Source organism: Gymnoscopelus braueri (assembly GCF_963280865.1).
Source record: "Gymnoscopelus braueri genome assembly, chromosome: 23".
Lineage (NCBI taxonomy): Eukaryota > Metazoa > Chordata > Actinopteri > Myctophiformes > Myctophidae > Gymnoscopelus > Gymnoscopelus braueri.
The window spans coordinates 15,481,810-15,502,056 of record NC_137625.1 but is presented as its reverse complement, the minus strand read 5'-3'; the positions used below and the strand labels follow the sequence as shown (position 1 = coordinate 15,502,056).

Genomic DNA, 20,247 nt, shown 5'->3' with positions numbered 1-20,247 from the left:
ACCGTACCGGCCAACTGTGGTGTGGAGAGAGGTGCATTCAACACACGTTTCACGTCTTTCACCCAACTGATCTTCCAACTTTAGTCAACTTACAGTACAGTATGCAGTCCTACTTCTACTCCACTACATCTCAGAGGCAAATATTGTACTTTTACTCCACTACAATTATTTGAAAACTTTAATTACTAGTTACTTTGTAGATATAAATGATGATATTATGAAACATACATTAACCACTTTAGCTCTATTTTATACCTAGGCTATTTGAAAATAGCCGATCTACAAGCTCACAACGCGTCGCATCGCGACGTGTTGTGAGCTTGTAGATCTGCTATTTTCAAACATTTTAGTACTTTTACTTTTGGTACTTTAAGTACATTTTGATGCCAATACTTTTGTACTTTTACTCAAGTAGATTTAGAATTCTGGACTTTTACTTGTAACAGAGTATTTCTATATTGCAGTATTGGTACTTTTACTTTGAAGTTGAGTACTTTTTCCACCACTGGTAGCCTGCTGAGAGATGTGATCTGTGTAGAGCTAATGTTTGGGTTCTAGCCTGGCCGTTGTTCAGACGGAGAGCTGCGACGCAACCGAGTGGAAACACATCATAATGGAACAAACAATTGTTGCTAGGCTTTATTATCCCCCGGGCGAGAGTCTGAGAGACAGAAATGGGGTGCTAGTTGACACTCACCATATGCACGCATACTATCAAACACAAACTGTGTTCTCTCTTCTGAGCATATGCACAGACATACACACACACACACACACACACACACACACACACACACACACACACACACACACACACACACACACACACACACACACACACACACACACACACAAATATACACTGAGATTAAGGACACACGCACAATTTAGATTTTATGGTGTACCATAACAATAAAAATCTCTATAATTTATTTGACACGGTAATTACACCAATGTAACAACGAGCACAGCAGCACGTCCAGGTGAGATTAACGACAGAGGACTTCTAAACCCTACCACCGCACAGACACACTTTCACTCGCGCACACACACACACACACACACACACACACACACACACACACACACACACACACACACACACACACACACACACACACACACACACACCACACACCACACACACACACACACACACACACACACACACACACACACACACACACACAATCACACATTATGCCGCATCTCCCCAAGCTCTAGGGTATTTAGGGCACAGCGCATCACTGGAGAGGATGATGCAGCAGCATGCGGGCCAGAGTGGTCGTCCCTCAACAGGGAGAGCTGTGCCCAGGACGGGGGGCCCGCAGGCGGGGTGGAGGGGACAGGGGAGGACGTGTGGCTGGGTGGGTGGGTCGGTGGGGGGCTGGGTGGGTCGGTGGGGGTACAGAGTAGTGTTGGTGAGAAGGATGTGTTACCTGTGGGCACAGTGGTGGAAAATAACTAAGTACATTTACTTGAGTAAAATGTTGAGGTATTTGTACTTTACTTGAGTATTTCCACTCTCCAATACTTTTACTTCTACTACACGACATCTTGGATCCAAATATTGTAATTTTACTCCACTACATTAATTTGAAAACTTTAGTTACTAGTTACTTTGCAGATATAAGTTATTATATTATAAAACATACATTAACCACTTTAGTCCTAATTTATACCTACTGTAGGCTGTTTGAAAATAGCCGATCTACAAGTTCACAACGCGTCGCATCGCGACGCGTTGTGAGCTTGTAGATCTGCTATTTTCAAACATTTTAGTACTTTTACTTTTGGTACTTTAAGTATATTTTGATGCCAATACTTTTGTACTTTTACTCAAGCAAATTTTGAACACCAGACTTTAACTTGTAACAGAGTACTTCTACAGTACATTGCAGTATTGATACTTTTACTTAAGTAAAACAGTACTTTTTCCACCACTGGTTACCTGTGGGGACTGGTGAGACGAGAGAGAGATGGGTGTTTGTCTGCCTGCAAAATCGGAAGGCAGAAAGATGCACGTGTCGTGCACACACACACGCTATTGCCGTTGTCTGCCCTATTTTGTACTTTGTCGAATGACAGCGTAACGCAAAAGTAGCAAAATAGCTGAACTGCAAGCTCACGACACGCATGCATTATGAGCGTGTGTAGATGTGCTATTATTAAAATGTTCGAAAAAAAAAAATTACATTTGAAAAACCTTTCGCCTGTTTTGGCATGCTCAAAATAGGGATGCCTGGTTGAAAGTGTTTAAGTGTGTCTATGCGTTTTAAAGAATATTGAACCAATTGAAAAGTATTAAGAGCTTGTAGCACACACACACACACACACACACACACACACACACACAAACACACACTCACACAGTCATACATCTATGGTCTCTTCCTCTATTTCTCTTTCTGTAATGCGCACCCCCACATACAAGCAAACATCCACAGGAAAATCATTAGTGTAACACTTCATTGTGTACACACATTCACACACACACACTCTCTCCTCTCATGTCATGCACACACACTCCCGGCAGGCTAACAGCCTGACTTGGGTCGGGGCAGAGAGAGTAACCTGGGCCAGGATGCGGGCAGCTGCTGAGTGAATGTGACGAGTGAAGCCTGAGGTTCATCTGGGGTTAGAAGACACATCCACGCTATACCTCCACGAGCTGCCCACTTACATCTGCTGTGTGTGTGTGTGTGTGTGTGTGTGTGTGTGTGTGTGTGTGTGTGTGTGTGTGTGTGTGTGTGTGTGTGTGTGTGTGTGTGTGTGTGTGTGTGTGTGTGTGTGTGTGTGTGTGTGTGTGTGTGTGTGTGTGTGTGTGTGTGTGACAGTATGAAACACAGACAGTGTTTGTGTGATCGTTTGTTTACACAAACTGCATGGTACAGTGTGTGTGTGTGTGTGTGTGTGTGTGTGTGTGTGTGTGTGTGTGTGTGTGTGTGTGTGTGTGTGTGTGTGTGTGTGTGTGTGTGTGTGTGTGTGTGTGTGTGTGTGTGTGTGCGCGCGTGCGTGCGTGCGTGCGTGCGTGCGTGTGCATCTTGCACTAACCAAGGTATCGTGAATGTACGCTTGTGTACAGCACATTTGCATACCTTATGGCACGGCTGTGCCTGATACACAGCGTGACTCTATGTGGCTTGAGTTTGATACTCCAGCCTGGCTCTAAATACATAAACAGCAGCCTGGGAGTATGAGACATCATAATCTGATCTGACAAAGAATAGAAAGAAGGAAGGAAAGAAAGAAAGAAAGAAAGAAAGAAAGAAAGAAAGAAAGAAAGAAAGAAAGAAAGAAAGAAAGAAAGAAAGAAAGAAAGAAGCAATAAACAAACCAATCTAAAGAAGACCCTGAGCTGATGTCCGCCCATCAGTCAGTTTATTTGGTGAATAGGAACTGTCTGTAGCTTGAATTCACTCAGCAAGTATCATGCCAATCTGCCCGCTGGATTTTGACATAGCTTGTGTGCGAATTGGACATTTTGGCCAAGTGGTGGCGCTATACATTAAAATCCATGAGGTCAACAAAATCAGTAGCGTTCCTTGTCCAGGAAGCATGGAGGTACACAGCAAATTCCATGGCAATCTGGCCAGCATTTTTTGAAACATGTTATTTGAGAGGAGAGGATGGACAAGGGGTCCAATTGAGGGCTTGGAACGGTGTGGTGCTGCAGGCTGGGCAGGGCCAGCCTGCATGGGGCGGGGTTGGGCTTCAGACCAGAGGTTGGCCAGCAACAGGACCACAAGCTGTTTACCACGAAACATCTCACTGACAGGGACAGGAATTACATGTGTTGACACAGGCTTTGATCAACAACAACAAAACTGGGAAGAAGACGGCGAGGCAGAGAGACAGAAAGAGAGATATGTGAGTGAGGAGGAGGAGAAGGGGTGAGGGGAAAGATGGATGAAATGGGAAAATAAAGATAGAGAGAAAAAATAAAAAAGGAGAGCAAGACAGCAGGTGAAAAATCAAGGTGAGCCTTCCCCTGAAAGGTTAACCGTTCATATTTGCCCCAGAGAGAGAGGGAAAGAGAGTGTGAGAGAGAGAGAGAGAGATTCACATGCTGGTTTATGGGGTTTCCAGAGAGCAAACACGGAACATTTCTATTTCTGAGTTTCTTTCGTTCCTTTCTCCTCAGCCTGCCCAACGCCACATTCTCTCTACATCGAAACCCCACCAAACATCCTCACAGTGACTCCTAAGTTTCCCCAGCACACATACGCACACGCTACTCCACAAGTCCTCGTGCGAAGACAGCGGCAAGACAGACAAGAGAGACGACGGCGGCGGTGAAGAAAGTCAGTGTGAAGGAAGGCCACTCCATCACCCTCCACTTCATGTCTTTCCCCCTCTTGCATCATAACACCCGCCCCTTAAGTCCCTTCTTCCACATTCCTCCAGAATCTTGCAGAGAAATCACGGAGATGAGAGTCCTTTCATATCTCTTTGAACTACAGTTACTGCACTGCCCCCCATTCTCAGCCCCGAATGCATGTGACTATTGTGTACCATGCGCGCGCGCGCGTCACTGAGAGCGGACAGAGAGCGCTCGCATCGCTATTGGGGCATGTTAGCTTAAGCGTTATCCCAAGAACGATTTGGTCGGAGGAGGAGGAGGAGGAGGAGGGGAGAATGTTCCCCTCGGCCTCTCTCCGTCACCTCTGGAGCAGCGCTCCGTCGGCGCCCCTCGCCAGCCCAGATTGAGCCCATAAATTAAGTCTGACAGGCGGAATGGCTGCGTGGACGCCGGGGCCGCCTCGGGTTAACGACCGAAACCTCAATCAGCGTTTGCGGGGGCCGGGGAGAGTCAAACGTGCGTGTCAGAAGTTACGTGTGTCTCCCGCTCCCCACTTCTCCGCCTTGCCGTGGACCCAGTACTTGTCCAAGGGGGCAGAGATGATAACAGGGGGCACGTCACTTGCCCCTTCTCGTCCCCGTGGCCCGGGTTCCATCCAAGGGCTGTGTCACGGGGTCACACATGAGGGGGAATTGCCTATTAGGAGGCATGATAAGGCCAGAGAGCAGTGAACGGGAGAATAGAGCCCTCTCTCTTTGTCTCTCATCCCTCCCTCCCTCCCTCCCTCCCTCCCTTTCTCCCGCTGTGTCTCTCTCACTCACCCCACCACCCCCCCCCCCCTCTTCACTCACTCTCTTACACCAAATACACACAACAAACAAACAGACCTACCCTCTGAGCGGTGGATGCAGGTGTGCTGGTTGTCGCTGAGGAAGAAGCCATTCTTGCACTGGCACTCGTAGCTGCCCATGGTGTTGACGCATACCTGCTGGCACCCGCCGTTGTTGTCCACACACTCATCCACATCTGCAGAAACAGTGGGAAGGAGAGAGAGAGAGAGAGAGAGAAAGAGAAACAGAGAGAGGGTAAAGAGGACGAAAGAGAAAAATGGAGTCAGAGACAGGAGAGAGATATAAAGAGAGAGAGACAGGGGAGGGGGGAGAGATAGAAGAAGGTCAGTACCATTCCATAATGGCAGGCCATTAGGTTTCATAAACAAACCAGTGTTAGTTTATGTGTCGGGAAAAGGTCTTCCCGTGTCTTCACTGAAAGCTGCTCATAGACCTGTGTGGGGAAACTGGGGATGACACCCAAGGCAGGAATTTGGATTTTTTCACACACACGCGCGCGTAAACACACACACGTAAACACACACACGTAAACACACACACGTAAACACGTAAACACGCACGCACACACACACACACACACACACACACACACACACACACACACACACACACACACACACACACACACACACACACACACACACACACACACACACACACACACACACACACACACACACACACACACACACACACACACACACACACACACACGCACACACACACAAGCATATGACATGGGGCAGAGGGGTTGCCCCTCTAACAGGAGTCTAATCCTGGCACAGTAGGGGGCTGAACCAACTACTTGGCACTGAGCGTCACTATCGGGGCCTGTCGACGTTGAACGTGTGAAGAGTGCGAACGTGCTACGTGCACGCGCTCGCGCACGAGTGTGTTTATAGGGCCCCGCTGTGCCACTGAAAGCTCAGTAAATTACCAATGGGGCATTTTGATGGGGCTGAAGTGAGCTGGAAACATATAACACCCTTGACTGACTTTAACAGGGATCAAACAGAGCTGGTCGGCTTCTGTGGAAAAGGCCAGACTGATGCGCGTGCGCGTGCGCGTGCGCGTGCGTGTGCGTGTGCGTGTGCGTGTGCGTGTGAGTGTGTGGGCGCACATGTGTGTGTGTTTGCATGAGTACATGTTTGACAGTGTTTGTGTGTACAGCATACGTGTGTGGGCGCACACATGTTAATGTGAGCGTGGGTACCGCATGTACTGTGCACGCGCACGTGTCTCTCCAATGGCCGGTCATGGAACTCGGAGGAGTGTGTGTGTGTGTGTGTTCTGTTTAGTCTGTGGTGGTTCCTATGTGTTTTCAGGTTGCGAGGACGTGCAGACTGTGGACACACGCACGGTGGTGACGTCACGGAGAGAGTTCACCACCGTCTGTCTGCGTACTGAATGTCTCCCAGTCAAGCCGACTCGTCCAGTTGTGTAACTGAAGGTTCCTCTCTACAGCGCTGGTTCCCAAACACTGGCTCGGGACCCATTTGAAAAAATAAATAATCCCTTCTTTATTTTCTTTCTTACAATTTATTTATATTATTTCAAAAGTGAAAAAAATTATAATAATCATTAATTTTCTGGAAAAAAAATAAAAATCAATCATTTTCAGGGGGAAAAAAAGAGAATTGTAATAATTTCAGGGGGGAAAATATAATAAGCTATTCACACTATTTTGGATCCTGGGGATACATAAGATTTCTCTTTTGGGTCTCGAGCTAAAAAGTTTGGGAACCGCTGCTCTACAGCACGTCTGCTTGTCCATTTGCTGCTTGCCTGTCATCTTGCTCTTTTGGCATTTGATTGAAACCTTTGTTTATACTCAAAAAGAGCATTGAGGTTTACCCTCATTTGCTATGCTGTCGAGATTACATACACAAAAATCAACAATTAAGACACATATACAGACATAAAACACAGAAACAACAACAAATAATACCATAAACAAAAATGACATGGTGAGGTAGGGAGATTTAAGAGCAGGTTATTAAATTGTCCATAGGATATTGGGGCATTCATTTTTAGCCGACTCTCTTATCCACCGTAACCACAGCAAGGGCTTAAGCTTCTCAAGGACGCACAGACAGGACACATGGCTGCTGATGGGCATTTGACTGTGGCTTTTTTAGGTATAGATCGGTCTAGAGTCTAAACCACTGGGACATCCTGCCGTCAAAAAAGAGGTAAAATATCGGACACACTGAATTACGGCTCCCAAACAAATCCTGCCATTTGGCATGCATTTCAGAGGACCTAACAGGCTGGTTTGCCCTTCAGTTTATTCAGCTTATGTGGAAAGTAATAGGCTCTGTCCAGGGCCAACACGGAGAGCGAAATTACGTAGGACCTCACAGGCCATTTCCTCCAGCGATTAGAACGATGGCTCTTTAAGAGGGAGGAAATGAGAGCAGGAAAAGTCCTAGTGCCCTCTCTCGTTCTCACTCTCTTTCTCACTCATCCTCTCTCTCACTCTCCCTGTTTGTCACTCTCTCTTTCTTTCTCTCTCTCTCTCTCTCTCTCTCTCTCTCTCTCTCTCTCTCTCTCTCTCTCTCTCTCTCTCTCTCTCTCTCTCTCTCTCTCTCTCTCTCTCTCTCTCTCTCTCTCTCTCTCTCTCTCTCTAATCCCTGCAGGTTGGACAAAAGCGCCCAGCGCCTGTCTGTCTCGGCCATTGACTGCATATAAACAGGTCTCAAGGTCCCTGTACCCCCAACTCATACTAGCCCCTACCACACACACACAAACACACACAGACATAACCCCAACATTACCATAACCGCCGCTTGTTTAGGGATGCTAGCGGGTCAGGAACATTACAGCACATTGCCAGAAACCTTGCATCTCCATACTTCATCTGTTATGTGTGTTTTTTTCATACACAAATGCCCCTTTTTATACTTCGATGTATGACAGTGTCATTCAAATTTAGCGATTTTCACCTAAACAAATGCAGAAAATAGGGATGCCAATTTGAAAGTGATTAAATCTGTCTATGGGTTTTATAAATATTTAATCAATGAAAGTATCAATGAAAGTATTAACAAGAGCTTGTGACTAAATAATAACTACATTGGATCTATTGGAAACACAAGTTCTTTTTTCCAGTCCCCTGAAAAGTAACGTTTTTTTTTCTGGCCGACAGTGACAATAAAATAACATAACATCATACCAGAGACATCAGCGCAACAGGATACATTTATCGCGTCGGCACGAGGCTCCCCGCGCTGAGTCTGGGATTACTGGGCTAATTCACGCAGCGTGTTTGCACCCAGAAATAGAGGGGCCGCACAGCGGGGTTCTATCTATAACTCTGCTCTCACTCTTGTCTTCGCCTCACTGGCCGCGTCTGTCTGTCACTGTCTCGCTGTGCCATCCCTCACTGGCTGTCTGTCTGTCTGTCACTGTCTCGCGGTGCCATCCCTCACTGTCTGTCTGTCTGTCTGTCTGTCTGTCTGTCTGTCTGTCTGTCTGTCTGTCTGTCTGTCTGTCTGTCTGTCTGTCTGTCTGTCTGTCTGTCTGTCTGTCTGTCTGTCTGTCTGTCTGTCTGTCTGTCACTGTCTCGCTGTGCCTTCCCTCACCAGTGGTGTAAAGTAACTAAGTACATGTACTCAAGTACTGTACTTAAGTACAATGTTGAGGTATTTTTACTTTACTGGAGCATTTCCAATTTCAAGTACGTTTACTTCTACTCCACTACATCTCAGAGGCAAATATTGTACTTTTACTCCACTACAATTATTTGAAAACGTACTAGTTACTACTACGGTAGTTACTTTGCAATGATCAATTATTATATTATAAAACATACATTAACCACTTTAGCCTTATTTTATACATAGGCTATTTGAAAATAGCCGATCTACAAGCTCACAACGCGTGCTTGTAGATCTGCTATTTTAGTACCTTTTGGTACTTTAAGTACATTTTGATACTTTTGTACTTTTACTCAAGTAAATTTTGAATTTACTTGTAACGGAGTATTTCTATATTGCAGTATTGATACTTTTACTGAAGTAAAAATATCTGAGCACTCTTTCCACCACTGTCCCTCACTGGCTGTTGTGTCTGTCTGTCACCGTCTCGCCGTGCCATCTCTCTGCCCCGTCTCACTGTCTGTCTGTCTGTCTGTCTGTCTGTCTGTCTGTCTGTCTGTCTGTCTGTCTGTCTGTCTGTCTGTCTGTCTGTCTGTCTGTCTGTCTGTCTGTCAGTCACTGTCTCGCCGTGCCATCTCTCTGCCCCGTCTAAGTACATCTTTCCTTCATTATTTTGCTGCCATGCCGAGGACTTTTCCGACGAGTATGTGGGCTCTCTCGCTGTGTCGCACTCACCATCCCTCGGTGCCTGTCTATCTGCCTTTGCATCTCTCGCTGCGTCTGTCCTCTCTTTCTGTCTCCATCTCTGTATGTCTCTACCTGAAGGCTAATTTATATTCCTTGACTCTCTTGAATGTGTGTTAATAAAACGATGCGTTTATTTGAAAATGTGTTTAGTATTCTCTCTCTCTCTCTCTCTCTCTCTCTCTCTCTCTCTCTCTCTCTCTCTCTCTCTCTCTCTCTCTCCTCTCTCTCTCTCTCTCTCTCTCATCTCTCTCTCTCTCTCTCTCTCTCCTCTCTCTGTCTCTGGGTCCTCTGAGTTCCTGGCATATCACAGTGAGATACAGTGAGCTTTTTATGTGAGCGCAGGCTTTACCTGGCGACATATTTCTCTACTTTTAGACCGTGGCAGTGAGCTTGTTTAAAGCCCCCCCCCCCCCCCCGCGGAGCAGACCGGTGCTTTTAAGAGCCTTGTTAACAGGGGGGGACGGAGAGCGGGAAGACTTTTACTGTCATGTTAGCCACGGCGCGAGAAAAGCAAGAGGAGGGGGAGTAGGGCGGGGGGTGGTCAGGAGGGGGGTGGTGAGAGAGAGGTGGAAAAGACCCGTCTTTGTGCTGTGATTTTCTTTTTTACTGTGCTCTATTTCCAGTGTTAGACACGGAGCCGCCTTTTTCATTTGGCTCATCCTCTGAGCTGATCTGCTGTGGTCCTGCTTTATGTGCCTTGCAGAATGCAGATGTACTGTCTCTGCAGGAGGAGGCACTGAATAAAAAGACAAATAAATAAACAGAACCATTGAAAAGCAGAGAAAAAAAAACTTCCGTCGTTCTTGACATTTCATTTCTTCATAATTAGCATCGGGCGTGATCTCCAAATTCTCTGTTCTCTCCGTTGACATTATTTTTGTCCTTCCCTCATCTCGTCACCTCCAGTTGTTTTTCATGCTCTCTTCTTAGACTTAGACGCCCCCCAGCCCCCCCCCCTCCCCCATCCCCACCCCCCAAATGGCTTTCAGGAAAGGAGACTAGCTCCTAGGGACCTTTAAAAAGCTGGAACAAAACAGGCGCCAGCGCCGACAGAATGCATGTAGGCGCCTTACAGACCCCATAGGGTTCAGTTCATCTGAGAGACAGGAGGCCATAAAGACGACAGATAGTACGAGGAGAACGGCAGTACAGTACACTGTTAAGGCACTCAATGAGGACCAGATACTGCGTGATACAGCCTTGAGTCTCTCGTATGGTTCCTATGCCGCCTGGGGGGGGGGGGGTTGGGGGTTCTCTCCTGCACAGATGTTCTCCGCCTCGACTGAACAGCTGCCAATTTGCCAAGTCATATCTCACCTCTTATCCGCCCGAGTCTCTCAATGCGTTCGTTGGCCCTCACAGTTGCCATTTCAATAAACATCAACCAGACTAATTTGCCTCTCTGAGGCGCCCACTCAAACCGTGCACGCTCGCTATTAGAACTGCCTCTCCGTTCCGTCCAAACGCCTCCGTTTTCCAGGTCAGTTACAAGCACACCTTGTCTCGCCGCTGACCTTCAAACTGCTGCGCCAGGGGCAGGATTTATGATGGCAGCACTAAATTGTGGGATTGTTTTCTTTCACGGTACCTTTCAGTGCTCTTAAAGGCACAAACCAATGTCATTCCACGGTACCTTTCAGTGCTCTTAAAGGCACAAACCAATGTCATCACTATGGACTGATGTATAACATTTTCACACTGGGGAAGGAGGGGGAGAGAGAGAGAGAGAGAGAGAGAGAGGAAGAGAGAGAGAGAGAGAGAGAGAGAGAGGAGAGAGAGAGAGAGAGAGAGAAACCAAAGGAGGGAAAAGAGCAACCATTTCCAACTTAAATTGATCTCTGCCAACATTTCTCCGTAAACACAGGCAAACCAGGGGCCATTTTGCAAGTTTGAACTGGAGCCTCTCTGTTTTGTTTGATCGTGCTTGTGTAAACTTGTGTAAACTTTTGTTTAGACGCATTGAGGATGTGCTTGACACATAAAGAGAGAGAGAGTGTGTGTGTGTGTGTGTGTGTGTGTGTGTGTGTGTGTGTGTGTGTGTGTGTGTGTGTGTGTGTGTGTGGTGTGTGTGTGTGTGTGGTGTGTGTGTGTGTGGGGGGGGGGTGGCTCAACTTGCAGATGTTTTAACTCCTTCACATGATTTTGTACAATTAATGTCATCGCCCATTCCTCTACCATTGATCATATTCCTTGTGTTGAGTAGATGCAAAATGGCCAACGTATGATACGATATAATACGTTTCCTCTCTGCCTTCGTCGCTGTTATACGTTGTGATGCTGGCCTTTGGTGTTCTGTGACGTGACGTAACAAGTTCCACCCGACGACGGACGCACCTCCCTCAGATCTCGCCTCGGACTGAAAACGACGCGTCAGAAAGAAAATAAACTCGCACAAGCGCTGCAGACATTCATGCGGCGCACCAAACGATCGACACATTGGGCCCAGCTGTGTGCACGGCAAAACAAAATAAATAAAAAGTCAAAATCAAAAGGAGGAAAGGAACGAATGGGCCTGCTCTTTAATCAGAGCACAATTAGGCAATCTTAAATCAATTAGTGCCCTAACTTGTTGACACAGCGCATCTGTGAGTCAACGAAACGACTTCCTATAGGCACTTGCAGACGGATTCATTTTTTTTTTCTACGCTTCTACATTTTTTTCCAAGGGAAGTTTTTCATTCATCCCTCTATTTCAAAGCATCATGAGGTCTTGAGGTTTTGGGAAATCATTGTTAAAGTCTGTTAAAAGCCACAAAGCCTCATTGTTTTTCATAAGGAGGATAAGAGAATGTGAGAAAAATTAGAGAAGCATAATTTGAGCATGAATCTCAGAGGAAAACAAACAGACAAAACCAAAGACGCTTTTTTCTCTTTTTTTCAAAAAGAGCTGTTATATCGTAGGGGTCACTTAAAGGCACAGTTCACACAAAATACTTTTCAGGGCAAGTGATTTAATTCTAAAGGACTAAACTAAGCACTATTTCCATTTCACTTCGTGTGCCCTTATCCACATGAACCCTAGCGTCCATATTCTGGGGCCCGAACATTCTGCAAAAATAGCAGATCTACAAGCTCACAACTACAGTTTACTACAGTTGGTTCTTTAGACTACAGTCTAGTCTAAAGAACCAGAATTTTAACGATTCTGGTTCTTTAGCAATTTCCCTCTTAACGGTCCGATTCCTTAACGGTTTCCTTTAGCGATTCCTATAGGGGGGGGTTCCAAATGGACCCTTACAGGTCTGTAACTCTGAGAGTGTACAAACTCAGAGTTAAGGTGGTCCTTGAAATGACAAAGTCTGAGAACCACTAGTATTGTAATCGTAGCAGACGTGAAGTACCACATACCAGTCCAAATCGTCCAAAATCTGATGGAACCGATTCCGGTTCCTCAGTGTTGGATCCGGATCCCGACCCTACAACCCACATTTTGTAACTTTAAAGGAGTCATCAGAAACTGCGATAATAGCAGATCTATAAGGTCGAGATGTGCATATGCAGCTGCATGGCACCAACATGGTCCAGTCCACTACATAAGTACAGTACTTAGTAGGCATGTAATTCACTCAGCCCCCGATGCGATTCGAATCGCGATACTGGGTTCACGATACGATTTCTCACGATTTTTTAAACACAAAATTATTTTCCAGACAAGTGGAAAAAAACATTTTTTTTATTATTTCTCTTACACAAATCCAGTATTTTCTTCTCTATAATTTTGTTTAACAATACTGTGTTTTTTTCTTATCCTCTTTTCAATACAGTAGCAAATGACTGAAAATGACTATTTTTTTAATCAATTCTCTTACAAATATCCTGTATTTTCTTTTCTTTTTTTTAACACGCCCTCTGCTGTTTGCATCGCGATACATTTTTCATTAAATCGATTTAAATTGTCACCAGTTTGAATCAATTTGAATAGATTTACGATAAATCACTACATGCCTATAGTACTTAGCATTGATAGATCCTTTTATAAGTAAAGTACGTACAGTTCACTGTAAGGGTGAACTGGTGTGAACTCAAAACAGCTTATAATCATTTTAAATTCAGACACTATTGTGCGTTTAGGATACATACTGTACACACGTTGTAAACTGTATCCTAATTACAGCTTTGCTGACGATGAGTGTGAGAATGGTTACAGTTGGCACGTCTTAACGGATTAACCAGACACGGAGTACATAAGATTGTAATTTACAGCAACTTTAAAAGTAATCCAAGCTAATTAAAGCCACAACACTGATGTGCGATGTTGTGACAACTTGTCACATTCTGTGGGTCCCCAGACAGTCGGCGTCTTGTGAACATCCAGTATATAGTCTGCCAGCGCTAACTGTAAATCCATGGTCTGTATGTGCACCACGACTGAGTGTGTGAGACTGTGTGTGTGTGTGTGTGTGTGTGTGTGTGTGTGTGTGTGTGTGTGTGTGTGTGTGTCTACGTGTGTCTACGTGCGTGCGTGCATGTGTATACATTCGGGTATGTGTGGGGGTATTTGAGTATAGGGGAGTGTATCGCTATGTGTTTGTGTGTGTGAGTGTGCGCGCACATGCGTATGCGCATGTTTGTGTACTGTTTGTGTGCAATTGTGGTATGTGAGTACAGTGCACTGCCGCATTTCATATGCTTGTGTGTGTGTGTGTGTGTGTGTGTGTGTGTGTGTGTGTGTGTGTGTGTGTGTGTGTGTGTGTGTGTGTGTGTGTGTGTGCGTGTGTGTGTGTGTGTGCGTGTGCGTGCGTGCGTGCGTGCGTGCATGTGCGCCTGCGTGCGTGCGTGCCTGTGCATGTATCTGTGTGTGCGTATGGGTGTGCATGTATCTGTATGTGTGTGCGTGCGTGCGTGTGTCTGTGTGTGTGTGTATGTGTGCCTGTGCATGTATCTGTGTGTGCGTGCGTGCGCGCTGCGAGTGTACGCGTGCCTGTGCATGTATCTGTGTGTGCGTGCGTGCACGGTGCGCGTGTGTACACGTGCCTGTGCATGTATCTGTGTGCATGTGACCCTGGATCCAGTAAATCTTGTGCTGAATGAGACACTTGAGAGTAAGACATTATAACAAACAGTGTGCTTCTTGTTGATGGGACAAAGGTTAGAAGAGCTCAACCTCTTAACTGTGGTTTGACAATGGGGACTACATGTCCCTCCCTTTCAAACACTTTTTTTTGGTGTTTATATGGTTACCATGCACAGTGCACTATTTACCCCCACCGTTAGCCATGGCAGTAAACATAAAGAGAGGCTGGTGACGGCGCGGTATCCATGAGTCAATAGGCAGGAACGCATTACTCAAGCTCCTCGCGTCGTATACTCCTCAAAGTGGACTAAATATAGACAGATGCCACAGTCATCATACTTGAAATACAACCTGTTCCTTTGCACCTATCGTTTATACACCAGCACGTCCTGTGCCACAACTCAGCCCTTTGCTTTGGGTGTGTTTGTGTTTCATCGGACAACGCAGTGACATGAACATTGATAGAGAAAAAAAACAGTCATGCAGATGCTTTGTTTGTCATCGACCTACAGTATCTAAAAGAGGTTTTATTTTTCTGACCAGAATTTTCCCCCCCATATTGCCGACCATTGGCCGATTAAAATTAATTAGCCGTTAAATATGAAATATGAATATTGCCGGCTGGTTAATTTTCATTTAATTATTAAAATTTGTATTAGATAAAATAACACAACATCACAATATGTAGAATTACAATCATTAAAAGGTTTTAAAAGTTGTTTATGTGCTTACGAGAACAGCGAATTCTGAGAGCCTGCTGCTTTACTAGTAGGCCTACTGCCCTCCTGTGCCTCGCAATAAACAACACAAACACACACAAAGACCTGAGTTGCGCAGCGGCGTACGTGGCAGCAACAGACTCCCCTTGCCACACTTGGCGAAATGAATGGATTTACAAAGGGTCTGACCAGCATGAAACAGGGAGCAATAAATGACCAGTCAATGCATTGATCACATTGCAGCAGAAGCTACAATGAGGGATACAGCCTCATGCCGCAATCTTCAGATATACTCCTATCGCATATCAAGATTGTACAACAATGTCACAAAATGACGTCGTTGTAAAAGCTTCCGACTTTGGAACTGACACTGATAATAATGATACAAGCACAGTGACCCTGTCAGTGACATGGAGTAAAGCAGTGGTTTTCAACCCTTCTCATTATTTATTCGGCATTTGAGCCACGGGAACCACCATTTTTAGCCTAAATCTGGTTGGATAAGATTTTGTCAAAAATAACAATTCTTCTACGTTCTCTAATTGCATAGACTTCTTGTAAATTAAGTAATGCCGATGTTTAACAATAACTTAACTCTTGAGAGAGTCAAATGAAACCAAATGGACCCGTAAGGGTCCATTTGGTTTCATTTTACACTCTCAAGAGTTAAAGATCTATAAGGGTCCATTTGGTTACCAACTCTCCATCATTTAGCTGGGGACCACCTGGAACCCCCTCAAGGACCACTGGTGGTCCCCGGACCACTGGTTGAGCACCACTGGAGTAAAGTGATGTAAATCTTTGGCATCATGAAACAATAAAAAAAGAAAAGCTGATTTTGAAGGCTACAATATAACGGTTGAACAAGACGCAAAGCCCAAAGCCTAGTGGTTTATAGTATGACGGTGCATGCGTGTGCTAAATAGAGCAATCTACAAGCCTACACCACATGACGCGGCGTAAGCTTGTAGATCTATTGATCAGATATGTGCACATATCTGCAAATACGCATGTGACGCGTATTACATTATGGCCGGTCAAGTAAACATTAAGATTGATTGATGATTAATTGCCGTAAGAATTTACTCGATTAAATGTATCGATTATTTATTTATTTTAAAAAAAGGGAAAGGGCTAGTGAAAGTTACAGGTATGGTGTGTGTGATATCAAATGTGAGCTTACCATAATCACAGCAATCCTTAATCATATTCCATCATATTCAAGGGCTTTTGGAGAGGAAACGGAGACAGACTCCATAGAGCACTGCAGAGGGGAGGTGTGTGTGTGTCTGTGTCCAGCTGATGCTCGTTGACGCTCGTTAATGTTATATACATCAAGGCAATTATGTTTCTGCACTCAATTTCGGTTTCGGACAAGAATTTTCCTTTTGGTCCAAAAAAAAAACGCCGCTTATCAATTAATCGATAATTTGCATCCCTACTATAATTCGTCAAGTCCTTTTTCAGGACCCTGGCCTGGACCGCTGGCCTGCTCCTGGGATACACCTGCGACATTCATTACCCAGACGCTGGCTGCGCAGACGTCAGAGCGACACAGAGACGGAGATACGTGACAGAGAAGCCGTGACAGAACTGGGTCGCCAACTGGGTCTGCCTTCCTCTAATGCAGGGGTCTTAAACAGGGGGTCTGGGGACTTCTAGGGGGTCCTCAGAGTTACTACCAGGGGTCCTCCAAATCTTAGTGTGATAGGATTCTGAGGGGAGTGAGGGGAACAAAAATAGCAGATCTGCTATTTTTGGCCAAGAGGTTTGGTGTAGAGGGAAAAAATACATATTAACAACTTAAATTAAATACATACATTAACTACTTCAGCCCTATTTAAACTTCTACAAGCTCACAACGCGTAGCAGACAGACAAACAGACAGACAGACAGACGACAGACAGACAGACACACAGACATGTAGGCAGGTAGGCAGGCAGGCAGGCAAAGAAACAATGTCAGAAAGAAAGAGAGACAAACAGAAAGAGAGACAGGCAGACAGAAAAGAGAGACAGGGCAGACAGAAAGAGAGACAGGCAGACAGAAAGAGAGACAGACAGACAAGACAGACAGACAGACAGACAGACAGACAGACAGACAGACAGACAGATAGACAGACAGACAGACAGACAGACAGAGGGAGAGAGGGAGACAGGAAAGGAGAGCAGTGAAACAGCAGAAGCCTGTCAGCAGTGTGTTGGCCCTTCGCGGCCCTGCCTGCCTGCGTTCCCAGCCCCATCATCATTCTGTGTTATATTTGAGACATTCCACAATAAAGATGTCAAACAGAGAGCAAGTCCATCGCCTCTGGGGGGAACGGCTTGGACAGCATCCAGTTCACAGCCAGCCATGGCCAAGATAACCAACGGAATACAGAGAGGGAGAGAGAGAGAGGGAGAGAGAGAGAGAGAGAGAGAGGGAGAGAGAGAGAGAGAGAGAACAACAGAGTAAAAGAAAGAAAGAAGAAAGAAAGAAAGAAAGAAGAAAGAAAGAAAGAAAGAAAGAAGAAAGAAAGAATAACTTGAACTAGGGTTGCATAATTATGGCTCAAATGATCATCCTGATTATTTTACATAATATTGCAATCATGACATTTTATTGCCATTGTTGCTCATTGTGTTCCACTGTGCTATAACTGTGGTCAAATGGTATGTAATGACAGCTGTGATTTCATTGTACCTCTGAGAGCCTGAAGGATGGAGAGATGGGTTGTGCACTGTTCTGGTGGTTAACCACTCGTAAGCCCTATTTATACTTTGGCTATTCGAAGATAGCCCATCTACAGGTTTTAGAGCAGTGGTTCTCAACCTTTTCAGGCCGCGAGCCCCCAAAAATAATCCAATTTCAACTGGGGGCCCCCCTCCCTGATAAGCACTTGCACTTGGAATCGTAGGAGTTGAGGCATTACATTTAGTTTGACTCGGTTCCACAGATAAAAAAAAATATTTGACAATTTGGCCAATGTTTGACCAGTTTGTTGATTACTTTTCTTTTCTTTAGTTTTAAAAAGATCTTAAAAGACCTTAAATTGTCACTTCACTGTCATTTGGGGACCCCCCCCCCAAAAAAAAAAACATGTGGGGACCCCCCTGGGGATCCCAACCACAGGTTGAGAACCACTGTTTTAGAGAATGCTTGGGAAGAATTGTGAACATTTTGGCTTTTTGACATGCCAAAAATAGGGACGCCAGGTTGAAAGTTCAACTTAGAGTAGGGGTGAAGAGACGAGGGCAAGGTGGCAACAGCTGACCAAAATGTAAGAATTAATTGAAAAGTTCCATGATTACATAATTTCAGTGGTGGAAAAAGTACTCACATGTTTTACTTAGGTGAAAGTATCAATACTGCAATATAGAAATACTCTGTTACAAGTAAAAGTCCGGAATTCTAAATGTACTTGAGTAAAAGTACAAAAGTATTGGCATCAAAATGTACTTCAAGTACCAAAAGTAAAAGTAGTCATTATGCAGAAAGTCCCATTTCAAGTTTTCAAATGTATAAACATCTTTTGAAAATAGCAGATCTACAAGCTCACAATGCGTCGCATCGTGGCGCATTGTGAGCTTGTACAGTAGATCGGCTATTTTCAAATGGCCGAAATGTATATAGGGCTGAAGTGGTTAATGTCTGTTTTGCAATAATAATCAAAATCTACAAAGTGACTTAAGTTTTCAAATAATTGTAGTGGAGTAAAAGAACAATATTTGCCTCTGAGATGTAGTGGAGTAAAAGTAAAAGTACTGGAAATTCTAAATACCCAAGTAAAGTACAAATACCTAAAATGTGTACTTAAGTACAGTACTTAAGTAAATGTACTTAGTTACTTTCCACCACTGCATAATTTTATAAATAATCTTTATAAAAGTCATCAAACATAATAACCTTGATTTCCCGCTCCACTGCTCTGTTGAAACTACACGTATCCAAGGATTAATTAGTGGCTGTCAACAACAGAGGCCGTATCTGGCAGTCGACATCAAATAAAAATAAAAAGTCTTTACTCAACTTGTTTATTAAAGATGTGGGCGGCTTATTTCCTCTTGCCAACCATGAAGGGCAGGTGATGAGGGTTCACACATGACTCACGCAGAGTCTGTGGCCCCCGTGTTTGAATAAGTGGCACAAACGCTCACAAACACATGTAGTACCACCCCCACCTCCCCCCCTCCATGTGCAGCAGTGTCTTTAGCAAAACCACAACACACCATCCGACACGGAATCTAACCAATAACCTACAACAGCTGTAGACACTCAAGGGCTCAGATACAGTACAGACAGCCACAAAGGAAACAAACACCAAATGCTATTAGACATGTTGCCAGCAACGCCCCTCTCACTCACTTGCCTCCCCAAACAGAAAATTGGTGTATTTTAAACAAGGGGATTTTTTTCCCCGTTTTTTTAATAAACAGAGGTTATAAGAATTTGTTTGTTTGTCAATTCCCCCTCCTGCAATCTTTTTAACCCATTAAGACCGGGAACGCATCTGAGCCATTTTAGCTTTCTTTGGCTATTCAAAAATAGCAGATCTACAAGCTCATAACGCTGCACCGAGTGCCGAGCTTGTAGGTTTTTTTTTTAAATCATGAAAATTTGTGCAAATCTTTGAATATATATTTTTTCAAGCAAACGTAATAGCATCATAATATAAACATTGGATGTAGCCTACCAAATGAAATCTGGAGTCTAAAACAAAACAATAATGGCGAGTTGATATTACTCTATTCCCTACGTGCATGCGTCAATCTATCCATCTATCTATCTATCCATGCATCCATCCAGCCAGCCAATCTTCCAATCCATTCATCCAGCCATAAATCTATCCATGCATCCAATATCCAATATTACTCTATTTTGTGATGAGAGTAGGAAACGTGTTTCTATTATAAGTCCAGGGCTAAGAATTCTGAGTATTTGTTTAACTCTCTGAATGTAAAAAACGGATCTGGATTTTACTGTGCATTAAAGTCTAAGTGAAGGCAAGTCCGGAGCAAAATTGTGTAATGCAATT

The 20,247-nt window shown here is 44.6% G+C and overlaps 1 protein-coding gene across 4 annotated transcripts in view; it reads right to left on the bottom strand.

The window, feature by feature from the left end:
• Positions 1–20,247, bottom strand: part of scube1 (signal peptide, CUB domain, EGF-like 1) — a 137,558-nt gene that overhangs the window by 97,117 nt on the left and 20,194 nt on the right. For all 4 annotated transcript variants that reach the window (XM_080421494.1, XM_080421495.1, XM_080421496.1 and 1 more), the window contains exon 4: positions 5,195–5,329. In XM_080421494.1, coding sequence (XP_080277620.1) covers positions 5,195–5,329 — 135 coding nt within the window. The remainder of the gene's footprint in view (positions 1–5,194; positions 5,330–20,247) is intronic.